This window comes from Buteo buteo, chromosome 1 (genome assembly GCF_964188355.1).
Source record: "Buteo buteo chromosome 1, bButBut1.hap1.1, whole genome shotgun sequence".
NCBI classification, from domain to species: Eukaryota; Metazoa; Chordata; class Aves; order Accipitriformes; family Accipitridae; genus Buteo; species Buteo buteo.
In genome coordinates this window covers 20,772,839-20,791,145 of record NC_134171.1, presented here as the reverse complement: position 1 = coordinate 20,791,145, position 18,307 = coordinate 20,772,839, and the positions used below count along the sequence as shown (strand labels likewise).

Below are 18,307 nucleotides of genomic sequence, written 5' to 3'. Positions count from 1 at the left end.
GGTTTGTCCTTTATTTTTCATGTATAGAAAGCAATTTTCAAAGGAAAGAGAAGTTGCTAAACAGAAGTCTGCATCTTGCTGTTGTCTATGAAGAAGAGCAAAAAAGCAATCTAAGTTCAGTAGTCCTTTCCAAAAAGCATCCATTACTTTTCCTGTGCAGTACCAGCACTAAATCAGCACCTTTCTTGGCTGCCATTTCGGCTGTTTTGGTATTATAATAATTTTAAATTGTCAAAGAAAGTGTCCAGGAAATACTGGAATAATTACAACTAAATTCAAAACTAAAAGAACAACAACAAATTTATATGTTTAATTAAGTAGGCATTTGTCATTTAATAGAGTGGTTGACTAGTAACATCCATCAATTTAATAATAAAAAACATAAAAAATTTAAAGCTGAATTAGGCAGCTAAGAGAAAATCGTGTTTCAGAGATGTTGGTACCTAATGTTCAAGCTTAATGCTGAATCATTGCAGAAATGGAAATGTATTTTAACTTTTGTTTCTTCAGTATGATTTTCTCCCATTTTGAGATTCACAAATAGAAAAATAAACTAGAACGTGTCGTTCTGGATTAATTTCCTGCAAGTGTGTTACACCTTTGAAGCTGGAATTGAGTCCTGCTGGACTGAATGTTTTTTTCCGCTGAGACAGTTACACATTGTATACACTGATTGCCAACTTGAGTCGTTTTATCTCAGATTTTTAAAAACTGGAAAAATATGTAAAAGAAATGGAAAAAATATAATGAATCTGCTAAAGAAAAGATAATTTAGAAATTAGAACTTTAGCTGTAACTTTTCAATCTACTCTCCTATGTTCCTATTCCCGTTAGTGGCACCATAAGGCAAAGCTGGCGAGACTGGGAAAGAAATCCAGGCCTTCTAGTCTGTGTATATCAACTTTAAGGGGTCCGAACTTGTTAATAGAAACCTGTTATTGCTCTGCCTGTTTAAGTAATTTAAGAGATTTCAAGTGTGAAATTTGTTTTCCATTGAGTTATAGCAGGGATTCATTTATAACATTAATTCACATTTTTGGCCATAAACAAGCTGTATACTGGAAGTTAAAAGCCCATGACTTTGTGAAAACACCAGACAGGATGATATTTATGTTTTCAAAAAGCAGAACTCAGAAGAAAGGGTTTCTTTTAAACAACCAGGATTGTTGTGTTGTACGCTAATGCATAACTAATGTGCCACAGTTTATCAGTTCATCAAGTTTGTATTCAAGTCATATACAAGTCCTTGCACTGAGAAAAATGTGTAGGCTGCTTCTTACATTAACCGATAATTCTAATATCATACTTTCATGAGGTTTGATCCAAGAACATTGAAATTAATGGGTCTTTCTGTCGACTGGCTGGAGTTTGGATGAGGCACGTACAGCGCTTTCATATGAAGTTAGCACTTCACCAAATGAGATAAATGTAACAGCTCTTGTTTTTCTGAGCATACCCAGTCTTCAGTCTGCTTTGAAAAATACGAAGATAAGAAGTGTTTCCTTGTAGGGCATGCAAAATCTTCTCTATGTTTTTCTCTGCCCTTTTATTCAGCTACTCTTACCATTTTATATGTTGTTGGTTGAGAGATGGATTTATCACTCTCATCACTCACTGGTTGTGATTTATTGGCCGTGGCGTAACAGACTCCCTCTGAGAAATATTGCTGAGACTTGAACAGAACCAATCTTGCAAGGGGTTAATGCTGTAATCTTTTCCCAGCCTGTTTATAATCCTAACAGTAGTCCAGTAACAGAAGAGGGTGGATCTAAAAAAGTGCCAGAGGGGATGTGTGTGTGTGTGTATGTGCATGCATATGTGTAGGTGTGTATGTGCAAGCATGCTCTGCTTTTCTGAACTGCCTTGTGTGCCCCTGCAATAAATCTTGTTCAGCCTGAACAGGACTGTGTGTGCTGGGTGCTCCTGACGGAGAGTTAGAAGAGCTTCCTTGCACAACTGCCTCTCTTGTGTTTCTCCCGACGATTTCATTCAGAAATGTATTTGTTTACTGAAAAAATGGGCAGATAGTTACAAACCCACCCTCCTCCTCGTCAAAGCTAACCTGTGGATACTGAAGAATGGAAATAGTTGATGCTAGCTTCCTCGGGAATGGCACCAATATTACTGCTTTCCTGTGTGATATCATCTTGGAAAATGACACTTTTTTCTGTGTGGATGATCCACCTTATCCTTCTAAAGGTATGTATAGAAAAATAGATTTTTTTTTCAGGCAGTTTTACTTCTAGCTGGAAGTAGAGCTACTATGGAAAGAAACAGTTACACAAGGGTTTTTCTGTGAGGAAGTGCAAAATCAACTGCTTGCTGATAAGTTAGGATGAGAAACAGGCAGGAAAGAATTTAGTATGTGCCAGTTTTCCAGGTTAAAATTTCAACTAGAACAAAATTTGGATATAATGGAAAACCAAAACAGTAGCATTATTGGGCACAAAATGTAAACAGCTGTGCTAAGGACTTGGAGAAACATGATTTTTACTCTTTGAACAATTCAAGAACAATGGAGTTATCTGATCTGATACCATGTATGAAAGTGATTAAATATGAAATTATAGCACTCTGAGGCTGAAAAAAATATCCATGTATTAAAATATTTTTAATTGCTGTATCGTTTCTTACTTCTGCATAAAGGAGGAACTTCCATGGTGAGTGAATGGTTCACACCAGGTAGTGTGAGCAGAACGTGCATTTAAGAAGTCGTGTTTGGCTCTCCAAATGTACATTGTATTGCATGTATGGTATTTTAATGTTATGCAATTCAGGTAGATCAGAATAAGTTTAAGAATTTCAGCACTTCCACTGATTTTGCATTAGTGTAAAGACATAAACCTTAGTAAAACTGAATACAGAAAGGCTTTTACCTTTTGATTAAAGGATGAAACATATAACACTAGTCTATGAGCTGTATGCTGCATAACTGATTTTTCCTTGTGACAATTTTCAGATTTGCATCAGATAATTCGGATTCTGCTGTATTGTTTGATATTTCTGCTCAGCGTTTTGGGGAACATGCTGGTAATTACAGTGCTGATAAGAAACAAGCGGATGAGAACAGTCACCAACACGTTCCTGCTGTCACTAGCAGTCAGCGACCTGATGCTCTGCCTTTTCTGCATGCCATTCACCCTCATTCCCAACCTGCTGAAAGATTTTATTTTTGGTAGTGCTGTTTGCAAAACTGCCACTTATTTCATGGGTAAGTGTTGGAAGTTTATACTTATTTTGAAGACTGACTAATGAAATAGGTGAGAAGGTCATTAAAGACCAGTAAAAAGCCGATTGTTTCCATCTGCCATTGAACAGTTACCAAAATCACAAAGAAACAACCTTGTCATGCAAATCTTCATGATTGTGGTTTCCTCAGTCTGATCCAGCAAAACACAGAGGCACCCACTTAATTTTAACGACATACAGAAGTGTTTTGCTGAATCGGATTAAGTGACAAGTATGTTGCATGATCGAGCTTTGCGGAGGAACCTGGCACACAACCTTGCTTACCCATCACTGACAGAGTTACTAGCAGAGTTCAGATCAACCATCGCAAATGACAGGGTTGTACAGTACTCACCAAAGGCAGATTTTGTCCACAGATTTTTGGTAGCAGCGATACATGAAAAAAATAGGCCAAAGTAGGTGTCATTTGCAGAGCTGGAAGTTAGAGCAAGCCCTTTTTGAGAACACACCAGGCGTGATCAGAGCTTACCAGAAGACCACAGAATACAGACACAGGTTTTAAGAAGCATCACTTCTACGTGCTTTGCTGTACCTCCTTTGGTTGTGGGGCCAGGAGTTTCAAAATGCCTGGATTACGTATCCCTGTGTTAAGTGATTTTGTCTCACTTCCAATACTTCCTGTGTGTTTGCTTGTTTAGTTAAAAAAGAAAAAAGAAAGGAGAACATTATGTAAATTTTTTCTACCTTGGAAGACCCATGGTTAATTACAGAAACCTTAGGTCTCCTTTCAACCCGTGCCCTTGAGAACTTTGATGTAATGTGAAAGTACACACCTAAAGTGTGCGAATGGGAAATCAACATCTTTTTGTAGATAAAACTAAAGGCCATGTTTAAACAATTATAATGAATTGCTGCCATAAATACTATAAACCATTACTGAAGCGTTGTCATCTTTCTCTTATTTCAAACTGTGAAAATTACTTTATTAAAAAATCCAGTGAAATATTTTTGAACATGGAGTTTTTCATTATGAAGGTGTTTTATTTTAAGAGTCAGAATGTGGATATTTCCCATTAGCAGTTCATGTTAACAGAGGTTTCAATTGACAAACAGACACTGACATTCATTGCATCACCTATGCTCAATTTTTCATTTTAAGATGTAGGAAGACTTATTTTAAATTACAGATAATTTGTGTAAAGCAAACAAAAGATATTGGTGTATTATATTTTGACCCACGTTAGAACATTCACAAAGACTATTAAATGAAAGCTCATTCACTGAAAGAAAAATTTGTGACAAAGTTAAGAAGAAATATTTATAATCTTGCAGTGATAAACTGGGACACCTCAGTGACAGAAATACAAACCACTGCATTTTATTTTATAATATATGAACAGGACAAATTAAGGGCACTTGAAAGGCAAAGATTCTCCTTCATAACTTCATTTCTCCTGCTTTGTAACTCCATTAGCATCTAATTTAAAAAGTGATAACATATTTAATTCTCTTGAATGAGAAAATCAGATCACCACTCAAGCAGGACACTTAAAAAAATTAAAACAATAGAAGAGGGACTATGAACTTCTGTGTTAAAAGAGTAATTAATAGCATAATCCCACTGATTTCAAATGCTCGTTTGAATTTCAATGCAATTAGTGGAGTGGATAAACCACAGTAGCAAAGAGAAGAATTAGGAGGGAAAGCATCTTCTTTCCCTGTTATCAGAATTTCATGGTTTGACAGAATGAATCTTTTCTCTTGGACTTCTGGAGTTAGAGAAGCGCAGAGCAGCAACGTCAGTCTGGAGACCCAGACCCATCACCCATACATTCTTTGCTGACTTAAGCAGTATGATATTTATAAATATTTTAGCTTATAAATAGGTTGCTATATTTTTAATTTTCTATATGCATACAGAAAGTTAGCAAGACTATTTGAAAATAACATGAATCTTTAAAACAAGAGAATAACCTTTTTCTTTATTTTATATATATAGGTGTCTCTGTAAGTGTATCGACATTCAACCTGGTTGCCATATCTCTGGAGAGATACAGTGCCATTTGCAAACCTCTGCAGTCCAGGGTCTGGCAGACAAAATCTCATGCCTTGAAAGTGATTGCTGCTACCTGGTGTGTTTCCTTTACTATCATGTCACCATACCCAATTTACAGCAAACTGGTACCTTTTACCAAGTATAACAACACCACTGCGAATATGTGTCGGCTCCTTTGGCCAAGTGATGTCATTCAGCAATCTTGGTAAGACATAACTGACTGTTGGCAAATGCATAATTATCTGGTGGAAAACAGGATTTCATGGTAGCATTAAGCCTACTGAAAATCAAGTATTAACCTTCAGCAAACATTTACACTTCTATCATGCTTATTTAAGAAGTAAAAAAAAAAAAAATCATATTTTTAAGCTGCTTACATTTTGACACTTGTATGACTTTCCCCTTGTCTTAGGAATGATACCCAACATAGCAATGATTCTCACACTGTGGTCTGCTAAGCCCTTACTGTCCCTGTAAGGAAAGCATCTGTCACTCTTCAAGTAGGAACGCTGCTTTCACTAATTTATACATAAACTTAAATCTTTTCAGAGAAATCCTTGATTCTTTGAGAAACGCAGACACATACAAGCGCCCCACTGTGTGCTGCCTTGCCTGTTAATTTGTTTGTCTGAAGGTCGTCTGAAGCAGAGAAGTAGAGTACGAGAACTTGGAGAGCCTGCAAATGCCCTTCTTGAGAACTGAACCCTTTTGGTCACTTATAGAGAATAGGGGCAGAGAGGTGAGGGGACAGACAGTGCTCCAAGTCCTACACGTCCAGGCAGAGTAAGTAAATAGTAGCACTATCAAGCAGCAGTATTACTTAGACGTTGTGTCCTTGCGCGATGACCAAATGCTTTAACTGGCACTGAGAAGATGTTAAGAATTTTGGGGATACTGAAGGTCAGTTAGAACTGGGAACAAGATAAAAGTATGCACTTCAGTATGGTGTATCCACAAACATAGTGATTTTGTATTAATGCTTTCGGTAGTCTCAGGTATTTGGCAGTATGAGTACAGATAAGGAGGGAGGATCCAGGGTGAAATTCTCTTCTCCATGGTGTCATTGCAGATTCCCAGGTGCGTTAGTTTGCACCGAAGTCCCAGGGAGCAGAAGAGACGTAGGCTCGTGAATGCATTTAAACAGAATTATTTCCCCAACTCGTAATCACATTAGTGAAGCTGCCTAGGAGAGTAACAGATGCGCAGCCAAGTAAAAGCCGCTTCCTTTAGCAAAGGGGTTGCCGGCCCTGGGATCCTCTGGGCCTCCGGAGCTTGGGCGACGGGTGTTTTGCAGCCACAATAGCCTTGTTCCTGCTCTACTTTTCTAGGAGAAGAAGGAGGAGAAGAGGTGGGAAGCTTCTAATTTCCAGAGGTGTCAAAATGATGCTTTGGATTAGCACGAGAAAATTTCAGAAAAATCTTGAAATCCTGCCCCGTTCCCCATCCCCCAGTTCTCACCTGGAGAAAAAGGAGTTTTTTCTGGTTTTGTGCTATTCCCTGGTCTCAGTTTGTCTTTTGATTCTTTAGGTACACTTTCCTGCTGCTCATACTCTTTCTTATACCTGGGATTATAATGATGGTTGCGTATGGCCTAATTTCTTTGGAACTCTACAGAGGAATAAAATTTGATGCCAGCCAGAGAAAATCTTCACGAGGTAACAATGGATTTAGGTTTGGGTATTTTTTAAATTAGAGTTGAAGATATGAGCACTCATGTTGAGGTTACTAAAAGCAAGATTTTCTATTTGCAAAAATGATCATTACGGTCAGTTATGTTCGTGAACCTGCCAGATGCACTTGTTGATTGAAGTTATTCCATTATGCACTAGCAAATAATGCCTCACCTATGGCTTGTTTGCAAAGACTCTGGGGGGGATATGTTAAATTTCTAATTTGTTTATTACAAAAATACCAAGATTTTTTTTCTGGCCATGGATGAGGACCATTTCCGTTGATAAACACAACAATAAAAATTGTCAAATTAAGATATAAGCATATAATTTTGAAAACTATCTTCAGCGAATACTTGAGCAAACAGTGTTCTTACATCTTTTGCATCAATTTGTATAGAGTTAAGACGTGAGAGTATTGGGAGATCGTGGACACAGAGCAGCTGATACATGACTGACTCAGAAGTAGGCCCATGCTTTCTTTGCAGCAGTTGTTCAGCCATGAATTATGTTATTTATTTAGACTTAGACCCCATTCTTCATATTTTATTTTGAATCACTGTTCAGAGATATTTTGCCACCTATTTAAGCACTGATTTCTATGTACAGAAAGAAAAATAAGTACCTGCAGCGCCAAATACGAGGATGGAGATGGATGCTACCTCAACAAAACCAAAAGAAAAAGGAAAATACCATTGCAACAGCTCTCTGTTACTAGCCATAGCAAAATAGAGAGGGTGAGAAGCAGCAGCTCTTCTGCCAACTTAATGGCCAAGAAACTCGTCATCCGCATGTTGATGGTGATAGTGATTTTGTTTTTCCTTTGCTGGACTCCCATCTTCAGTGTCAACGCCTGGCGTGCGTTTGACACCACTTCGGCAGACCAACGTCTCTCAGGGGCTCCTATCTCCTTTATCCACTTGTTGTCCTACACTTCTGCCTGCGTGAACCCTATCATATACTGCTTTATGAACAAGCGTTTCCGCATGGGTTTTCTAGCCACTTTCACCTGCTGTGCAAAGCAAAAGCCCCCTGTAATACGGGGAGAAGTTGGTGATGAAGAGGAGGGGAAGACAACAAGGGCTTCACTCTCCAAATGTTCTTACACACACATGAATGCATCTGCACCCCCCTGAGCTGCGTCAGAAGAGGCAATAAATGGCCTACAGAAATTCAAGTATCTGTCATCTGGTCTTGGAAAGTGACTGGGGCATCAGCTGAACATGATTTAGTTCTGAGGTAATGAAACACTTCAGCTGACAGTAAACCCAGTGAGAATTTTATGGGAAATGGATGCTATCGCTGTCTGAGCTTATATCACTTTCCCTTCAAAAGTACAAAGGAGGAAGAAGGCTCTTTGAAGATAAGGGACTTTATAAAAAGCCTTAGAAGATGCTCTGTTTGTCATAAATTCTCCTGTAAAAATTGGTGTCCTGTACATCAACAGTTTCACTCAGTTTTTGGCTGCAGTTCTGAGTATCTCTTAAAATTTCCAAGATGCTAATAGATTCTCCTTGAACATGAATACACGTATTGCAGTCTTCACTTCAATATTTATGCCTCATAACCAAAATCTTTGAGTTACACTTGTTGTATTTTTTCACATTATTTTAGCTGTGCTAATACATGGTGAGATCATTTTGGTGTCACAGTCAATTAAAAGAAGAATTTTGGGGTGGGGAGAATGGGCTTGTCCATGTGAAAATAATGCTTTGAAGTAAAATAATTTAATTTTTTTTTTAATAAAATGAAAATAAATATTGGTGGCTTTGTTGATGGAATGCATTATTCACTTAGGCAATAACCTAAATTATAATATAATTTAATGTATTTTTGGTTTAAATAAACCCCATACAAGAAGCACAAAGAAGTGGCTTTCTTCTGTGCAGCTGTAAGCACCCACACATGCAAGAGGCAGGGTCTTAGATGAACCCCAAAGGCTCATGTGGAAATTGTCACACTGGGAAGCACAGGGATAAACCCTTGGGATAAAGGCAAAGGGGCGATTTTACAAAAGACACAGGACTGAAGACATAGGACGATGCCCACTGTAGTCATACATTTCACAAATATATTCACAGTCACTCCTGGCATGGTACTGCCCACATGGAAATAGAAGCCATTGGCCATAGAAAGGCAGAAAGAGCAGACACAACAAGCAAAAGCTGAAAGACTTTGTCAGAAAACATAGTTTTTCTAAACATTGCAACGACTATTTTCTCCAGCTACACATATTTGTAAACAGACTCAATGTAGAAAAACCCAAAACTTTGAATGATGCAATCATTGGTGTTCTACTGAGCAAGAAATCCCGTCTCTTTCCTGTGCCGTGCACAGGTGAGTATGGGTGTTCAGGTCATGCCCTTTGCTCTGTGGAGCCCAGCAGGAGAAGTTATATCATTTATTTTATTTTGTTTTGTGAAAATATCCTGTTGGAGATCTTCTAGCTGAATCAATATAATTTAAAAAACTTGTTATTAGGCAGAGATTAAATTTGAGCACAGCATGGAATGTAGATGTGGATATTAAATATAACTTCTCTCAGTGTTCTTAATCAGGAAAATCTGATCTCTTTACAGAATGATTTTAAATTGGAAGTACAGTTTGAGTGCCAGGCACCTAGATCCATGTTCTGCACTCAGTTATTGCCTGAAATGGTTTACCCATATAGCTTAGCCCACAACTTTGGCTATTGTTTTTTTTGCATCCAGCTTATCCACAGACAGGAAATTAAAAAAAAATTCTAAATACTATTTATGCACAATCCATAGAAACAATGTTTTGCCCGCCTCGTTAATAAAGTAGCACTGTTCCTGGAATGGTGCTGAGACTACTGACATCGATCCGACCTTTTGCAAATACCCTCCGAATTAAATTATGGGATTTAATTACTTACTTCACTTCAGGATGCAGGATGAGACCCTCTACAAACCTGTGTGTTGAAACTGAAAAACTTAGCTGCTTTTGGGTTTATGTGGAACAGTGAGAGCAGAAATAGTATTTGTGAAGTATTTCACACCATTTGAAAGTCTGGCTTTATTATAGGACATAGTTTAAAAATTGTTTAAGTAAAAGAATAAAAATCATATTTTAAAAATATACTGGATGTGAATATTGCTGACTATGCACTGTATAGTGAGACAGCCTACTTCACAGCTCTGTATGCACTTTAAAAGGCAAATTCCTTTTTGTAGCTGTAGATTCGGTGGTACCTTTAGAGCCCACGTAGCTGTACGTGCACCGTTCACCTGCTCCCGCTGATTCAGTCCGAGGATAGTGGTTTCAGATGAAAGGCAAAAGCTGTTTTCAACAATGCCTTAATCAGATCACAGCCTCCTGTGGCCTCCAGTACCTGTGGCCGAATGGAGCAGAGTCTCTGACCGATTCCCCACTCGTAACTATCAGGGAGCACAATTCAGAGGTGATGAAGTGAGGGAGGCAGGAGAAGATCCTGATGGAGTGGGAGTGGGGCGACAATCAGGGAAGGGTTAGAAATGTGCCAGAATGGACACGTTTCCTTTTGTCCAAGGCTCGTCTCTGCACGTGCCACTCGTCCCCTCCACTACCCCCTACGCACCTTTTTTCTTTTTAAACCAACACATTAACTCTTTGACCAAGCTCCCAAAGTCATGAGCCTTAAGCCAAATTCCAGCAAGGAATAGGAATTAAGTTTTAAAAATGCAATATTGCAATCCAGTCATTTTGTCGCCTTCTGCCCTGGTCTCCTAGCCCAGGAAACGTCAGCCTTTCTGCAACCTGCATGCATCTTAATGCCATTTTCACTGATCTGTGTGTTGCAGAAGTCATTCCTGGCTCCGAATGTTGCCCTTTCATTGCTAAAAAGAGTTGTGGAATCCTCCCAGCACCTTTCATTCAGATATTGCTGTCAGTGGAAACGTATCTTCAATAATAAAAGTGAGTGGAATAAATGTATCAAAAAAAAAAAGCCCATGAAGTGTCCTTATTTTAACATTAGTTTATAGGGGTTGGGGGGAGAAATCCTATCCTAAAAGTCTGCTTCTACAATGGGCAGTACCTAAAGGCAAACTGTTTCCCACATGTAGCAGACAAATGGCAAACCAATAAATTTCAGGTGTATAATGCTCATAAATCTCTGAAGTCTTTCTCTTCCTCCCCTTTTTCCCCTGACTCCTGTTTTTTTTCCTCCCTTTGTCTTTCTCTTATCTCTTTCACCTGCATGTCACCACCTTTTTTTCTTCTGTACCCTTCCCAGCCCCTAGGTTACTCGCCCCACAACAACTGCTACATTATTTTCTTTTTCCTCTATGACAGGTTTCTTTTCCTTCCCAGATCTACTTTCCCAGAAAGCACTCTCATCTTCATTTCCCCCTATCGCCTCCGGTCGACTGACTCCTGAAACACCTTGCTCCAAGCAATATATCCTGCCCACAACACAACAGTTCTGCGGTCACCTCTTACAACCCTTCGTCTGAGTTCACACATCATCTCTCTCGAATGCCGGCTCCTGGGGTGCTCAAACGAGCAGTATATACTAGCTCATAAAACAAACCCATAGCAGTAAATAAAGTCCAAGTCCTCCTTTGCTACTTCCATCATTATTACTTGCAACCTCTATTATTAGGGCACGCTTTAAGACAGATGCCTAAAGTACTGCTAAATACAGCACTTGGGGGGGGGGGGTCAAATTAAGGATATATTTCGCTGTTGCCAAGGCAAAATACAGGTGCTCTGCATGAAAAGCAGCATGTGGATTTGGAACTGCAGCCACTAAAGGGTTTACACCGCCCTTACCCGAGTCGTGGCCTCTTTTCTGATGCTGCCAAGCCCTTCTTGGCAAGGTGGTGAGGCTGTCCGGGGTCCCGCCTGCTCCTCCATCCCCTCCTGCTCCTCCTGCCTCCGAGCCCAGGGATGGTGCAACCCACGTCCACACGTCATGGCTCGTCATGACGCTTTTTGGACGATGCTAAAATAATACAGTAGAATACAGAGATATTGCAGCCAAAGCATAGCAAATAAACACACACTCACACAGTTCCTAACAGTGCTTGGCAGGATTTCACTTAAGAGCAGGCACTTGCTCAAAACACAGGCGCGACCGTACTGGGGCAGGAGGGTGATAAGAAGATAGCTGCCTTTTGCAGGACCTCCCAGAGAGAGGCTGCCGGGAAAATCTGGATGAACAACTGTGAAGCACAGGGTATAACACTGCTAGTGTTTCTGAATCAAAGCTAATCTACGGTCAGATATACTCACACTACGCACAGACCAGAATGTGGTAGGCATTTACTGACTGCAGTCAAACCATCCTGTAATCTTAGAATTGCAATGGTGAATGCAGTTTTTTAAAGTGGTTTTTTCCTCACGAACCATTAATCTTGGAAGCATTCCTTTAGGTGCTGAGAGGATTTTAATAGCTACTCATCTCCTTTATTTTCTCAGATACCCATTTTTCCATAGCTGATGCTTTTTTATACAAATCAAGATACACAAACTAAGAGTCTCTTCAGATTCCAGGACTGTACTTACTTCCTCTTCCATTTCTCAGGCCTTTAATAAATATGTCTCTTTTTTTTCCTCAGTCTAAATTGAATGGATGTTGAGCTAAACCTAGGGTTCCTTGTGGCAAAAGATGCCTATTCTCAAAAGGAAACTGAAGAAAGATAAAACTTAATGGCTTTGAGTAAGGATTATATGAAAGGAGAGGCAGTAATCTTTTTATTACAGCATCAGAGACGGGGTGGTAGTATAAAGAAAAAGTTGGGATTTGGGGTTTGGTTTTTGGGTTTTCTTCTTTTTCTTTTTACAAAATGTATTGTTCTTCCATTTAAAATATGACACAGGCCAAAATATGACACTGGGTCAGCAGTTTGCTCACCCTCTGACCATAGTTTTCCTATCCGTTTTTCTATATGCACTATTCATTTCTGTTAAACAGTTCCAGCTTTTTATACACAATCCATCCCTGGCTCTTCTCTCATCAGTTACATCCACCTCATAGTAATGTCTGCCTTAAAGATGCCAAAATTTCTAAGTTGTTTATAAAAAGACCCATTTGTAGCATTATCATTTTATTTTTTCCTCCTGCAATGCTTGTTAGGCTGCCTTAGGTACCTATCAAAGAAAAAAAATGCAAAGGAAATGTTTGTGAATTATAAAGCTCCGGCTTTGCTTGCTTAATGGGAAATCATCCCAGCTAGGAGTTATTTGTCTGTGTCTCTACAGATAATTATGGCATGAAGAGTTTTCTTTGGCTTCCGTTCCCAGTGGCGTCCAAAAAGCACTAATTTTGAGCTAGTGAGATGTCAGTTGTCCATTGTACTGTGAGACAAGAACAAAACATCTTCATTAGCATCAGCAGGTAGCAAACATCAAGTAGGAATCATCCCCTATGGGGTAAACACCATTTAATTGATTTTCTGCTATTTTGGCAGTTATTAAAAATTTAAAAAATGTCTCCTGATAGAATGAATAAATGCTACTTATATACCAAGTTTGATTTAAAACAGTGGACAAATTGTTGCATAGCTCCTGTGAACATCGTACAAATACCAGTGTTACAAAACAAGCATGAAGAACACTCACGCGTGAAGAACAGTCACACGTAAAGAACCTAAATCCATAGGAAAGATGAGGGGCTGCTCATGCTCTTGGCTTGCTGTCAGAGCTGACTTTTTGTTTGTTTGTTAAATGGATGGTGGCTCAGGGCCTTGTTCCAAGAATATTTAGCAACTGGTAAGAGGCCTCATTCATGACGAAGTGAAGAATGACACATAGAGGTGAAACCACAGGGGCAACCACAATAAAAAGATGACAATACCCAAGAGAGAACTGGCCAGCTAGCTGGGAACACTGCATTGACTCTTGCAAACCTGCTGTGGTCCTTCTAACACCTGAGATCTTCAGGATTTCAAAGCTAAACTGAAGTAGATGCGGAGTAACCAGAGCTGCTTCCTTGCTCCGAAGCTGCCTCAAAACTTTGTCCACATCCCTCTGGTGGCATCTGGCAGTGTTGCTGTGACTGGCTTGCTATTATTGTAAAGGAACATAAGGATAGGAATGTCATCCGAGACAATCTGTCTTTGGAGTTGCTTCTTCTGGTGGCTTCCCAAAAGATGGTCCTGCCACAATCCACACACAAGTAGGAAAAATAAGATTATGGTTATGACACTATGGTATTCCTTGTATCAGAGAGGGCGCAGCTGCTGCTTCTGCTGACAGCCCAACCTCATGTCCCTTCAAGCTTTCCCAGGGTGCTACAACTAATTTAACGCACCTCTGATCACCTGATGGGGAAGGACAGAGGTCATTGCAGGATGAGGGGGCTGGCGTGTCTTGAAGACAAAAGAACTTTTTATTTGCAGTCCAGATGTGGTCAGTGTTCAGCTGCGTTACAAGAAAATCAGTAGTGACTAAAGCAAAGTTTCAGCTATAAGACAGGTTCTCACAGTGGATTTTTAACAAGAAGAAAGTTCTGCTAATAACACTGGGATTGCAGATCTAGGAATAGGATCCAGAAAACATATCTCAGAGCCCTTGTGTTTATTAAATAGGAAACCTGTTTAAATAGCGTCAACTGACCAAAGCAAAACAATAAAGTCCAGAAAAGACTGCCAGGCATAGCTGTGTGTTCCCTGGTATTTTTCAAGCATTTTTTTTTTCCTTTTGTATTTATTTCCTTCCTTTTTTCAAGCAGTGAAAAGTAAAAGCTAGTGGAAATCCAAAGAATGTTTACTGAAAGGCTGGGTTTTCCACATGACATCAAATATTTATTAACATCCAATGTGACTCCTCCACTACACTAATTTGTCAAGTATTTATTAAAACCAGGATAGACTTTCTTTCCTACACACCTAACCTGAGACTGACAAGACTCCAATTACAGAGGCTGAGTAGAGAGGGAGAGGAAGAGAGAGCGAGAGCAAGCTGCAGGTGTACAGCTTTGTCCTATATTGCTTTTGTGGGACTTGTAAGAGATTAATGAGACTGGCAGAAGAGCAAATATTTAGAAAGATGGTGACTAAAGACAAAGCTGAATCTGACGCACCTGCAGCTGGAAACGTGGTTCTGCAGAGCCCAAACATAGGGCTGGGGTGGGAATGGAAGGAAAGGTGAAGGGGAAACATTTTGGCCATGTAGACTGGGGGAAAAAATTATAATAAGGCGGAAAGGACAATGTGATCTGATCTGTGGAAGGAGAAAATCATTGCAAACACTTTTTGGTTTTGGATTATCAAGACCCTCTTGAGAGCAAGGGGAAAGGCAGCTGTGCCCTGTATGTGAAGGTGGCACATGGTGGGCAGACAAGAGTTTCCCCAGGTAGCAAGACAGCAGAAAAATCAGACTTCATTTTGGGTACCAAAGCACTCGCTTTAGGCAAGGTCGAAAGTGGAGATTTGAAAAGAAAACAACTCTTCTGGAATTAATTTCTTTTCTACAGGCTTTGCATAGGGTTTTGCTGCTGAAGGGATTCTGACAGCAGGGCAGAGCAGGCAGGCAGAGCTGGGGGTCTCTGCAGCGTGCCCCAAGCAGAGAAGCCAGAGGGAGGAGTGCTCTCAGGGCCACCGAGAACTCGCTGCGTACCAAGGACTGCTAGCAAGCAGGGCGTGCCGTGTTACACCTGTACGCGTCAGGTCTCCCTCACGTGAGGGGTTTAAACGACGCTGCCGCAATGTTGTTACGATCTAGTCTAGCTGACGGGTTAAGAGAATAGAACGTTAAGTTCCTCTGTCCCCAAAGGCTAATACGCCAGAACACTGCACATCCGTGGGACCTACTGAGAGCTGCACCTCCACATCTGGTCCACCAGCCGACACAGCCCATCTCGCCACCACTGGCGTGGTAGGAGGCAGCCTGGAAGGGCCCTGTATACCATCAGGCAGAGCTAGAAGTGACAAAGGTTTCAGAAACCATAAACGCCAGTCGCAGTCAGGCAAGTAGAAAACCAAGTACCTAAATAAGCAAGGGATTGTTTAAAAATGAAACTACCCCCCCAAACTGTAGTGCTTGCGTTTAATAGTTACCAGTAATTGAAACAGTCTACTGATCACTAGCACCCTGTAAACGAACTTAAAAAGAGTGGTACTCTCTGCTAAGAGTATTGCCTCTCCTGCCCCATCTCCAGCTCACATTGCAAAAGCTCTTTTTCTGCGCAGAGCTTCTGTATCCTCCTGACGACTGACAGCAGCAGTCTGTTATGCATCTCAGTGCTACCAGCTGGCTTCACTAGAAAATAATTTCCAAATCTATGTGTCTGCTTAGACTACAGTGCCTTGTACATTCAATTATTCTCCTAACCCTACCAAGGGCAACATGTTTCTAAATTAATATAAACTTACCAAAATGTAATTTTGCAACTGATTCATGTTGCCTCTGTGCTTCCTCCAAATTTAGTTTGAATAATGTTTTCTAATCTACTACTACATAAAACAAACTGAAGAACTTTGATATTATTTCCATACGCCTGTGGGCTCAAATATAGCCATCTGTGCAACTTCAGGCTCTGCTTCTGAGTCAAGAATTGTTATTTACTTACATTTGTCCTTGGTCCTCTCTGGAAGAACATATTTGTGCAAGTGCTTTTGAGTACTTTCCTGTGTCTGTGAGACTCTCTCCACCTGTGTGATCAGTTATCATAGATAGCAGTCGGGAGGGCTTTTGAAGGAGGGATACTTGGAAACACCTGCTTTTCAGTTACAAGATCAAGCAGGTTTACATCCACTTTTTTTTTTTTTTAATATGGCAAAATTCCATATCTGGCTTGAGTTCTCTCTACTTTGTTTCATAGCTTTAATATGAACCTTTCTCTTTCACCTCCCATGACTGCTCTCCAATTCTGGCAATTGCTCTTTTCCATGTGGAGTATGTCAGATCTAACACTCTCACACAGAGGTCACCAACAAAACCATTGTTTTGTATCCAGAAAATTAAAGCAATTTTTGATCGCTCCTCCTGATGCATTTTGGTTGGCTTCATCAAACTCTAAGGTTAATTTTATTAATATTTCAGGATTTCCATGTCCTCTCTGACAAGTTACCTTTCGAAAATGTTGGACCATCTTGCACATTTTGCTTTCTTGTATTTATGCCCTTACGCTCTTTCCATGGCTTGAAGCAAGATGTGACAACTAAGCTACCTCTTATGGAGTGGCCTACCAACGGCACTGAAAATAAGGGGAGACACATATGTATTTTCTAAACTTCACTCTTTGCAATACATTTTAAGGGCTGATAGCACATATATATATATTGTTAAGGGAGGTGGAGGTTTGGGTAGCAAGGTGAGAGTGGATTACAATTTTTGGCACCTGGTGAAGTAGGAGCAGCATTTTCAGGCCACTGAGTAAGTATGTAGATTATGTCTGTATTGAAATAAGAGGAAATTACTTTAAAATGTAGACATTTAAATGCCTTTTGGCCTGGGTGAGTGGATGAGGTAGTTTACAGCTGCAACAGAAATCTTCAGAAAGGGATAAATCTTGCTTAGAAATGGTCTAAATAAAGGTGTACAATACCTGAGGTGCTGCTGATGACTTGGAAACCTCATATACTTCATTAGCTAGTTCTGCTTCAAAGCCAGTCTGGGGTCAGTCCCACCTAGTCCTGCTTGTTCCAAGGCAGCAGCTGCTGCAAACAATTTTGGGCTTACACTTGCAGCTTCTGTTATCATCAATGAGAGTTTGTCTGGGTAAGGATGCCAGAATAAAGCACAACTTCCCTTTTCTCTGGGTATCCAAGAGGAGACTGTATATTTATTTTCAAGTGTTTGTTCCCACTGGTCTTAAATACATCAGCCCAGAATCCTGCTGAGGCATGTCCAGTGGGACTAAAAGTCTAAAAGACTGAATTCTGACCCCAAACACCCATTTATGGAGGGTGGTGTGGGGCTGGGGCTTGGGAGGTCACTGAGGCCAAGAGTCTCCATCAGGCCAGTGGAAGTGCAGGGCAGCTTTTACTATTTTTTTTTCAGGTTATTTGGAGCAGATATAACAGTTTTAGCGTTGTAGTATGGTGCTGGAGCATTTGTATCATTTACAAGAAAACAATGCTGCTTTCACCTAAGGAATTGAAATTTTAGCTCTGCCTCTAAGCTGAGATTCCTGAATCTCCATTTGAAAGCTCAGCTGACTATGAAGCTGACTTATTTAGATGGCTTAGCAAGAAGAAACCTAGCACATTATTGGCATACTCCTCAGCAAACAACAGCCAGAGGGGGTTTTCTGGGCAGCAGCTAGTTTGAAGTCCAGTAGCCCCCAGTTTCCCTTATACACAAATCCATTCTTGCCCCTTGCACTTTTGTCTATGCTCTGCTGTGCCCAGATCCTTATCAAGGACCTGAAAGTAGCGAAGGCAATGGTTCTTTAGCTTCCTCAGTTAACGTGGCTGCTTTTCATTTGTGTGCACCAAATTATTTG

General features: G+C 40.2%; 1 protein-coding gene across 1 annotated transcript; it reads left to right on the top strand.

Annotated features, from left to right (window-relative positions):
- Positions 1-2,078: 2,078 nt before the first annotated feature.
- CCKAR (cholecystokinin A receptor) lies at positions 2,079-8,051 on the top strand. The gene is made up of 5 exons (XM_075041096.1): positions 2,079-2,199; positions 2,960-3,211; positions 5,189-5,450; positions 6,773-6,900; positions 7,525-8,051. The coding sequence occupies exons 1-5, from the start codon at positions 2,079-2,081 to the stop codon at positions 8,049-8,051; spliced, it is 1,290 nt and encodes a 429-aa protein (XP_074897197.1).
- The last annotated feature ends 10,256 nt before the right edge of the window (positions 8,052-18,307 follow it).

Bases quoted from the DNA above. Each gene is read 5' to 3' on its own strand.
- CCKAR (XM_075041096.1), top strand. From the start codon at position 2,079: ATGGAAATAGTTGATGCTAGCTTCCTCGGGAATGGCACCAATATTACT. The intron at 3,212-5,188 runs GTAAGTGTTGGA...TTATATATATAG, and splicing joins AACTGCCACTTATTTCATGG to GTGTCTCTGTAAGTGTATCG. The intron at 5,451-6,772 runs GTAAGACATAAC...TTGATTCTTTAG, and splicing joins GATGTCATTCAGCAATCTTG to GTACACTTTCCTGCTGCTCA.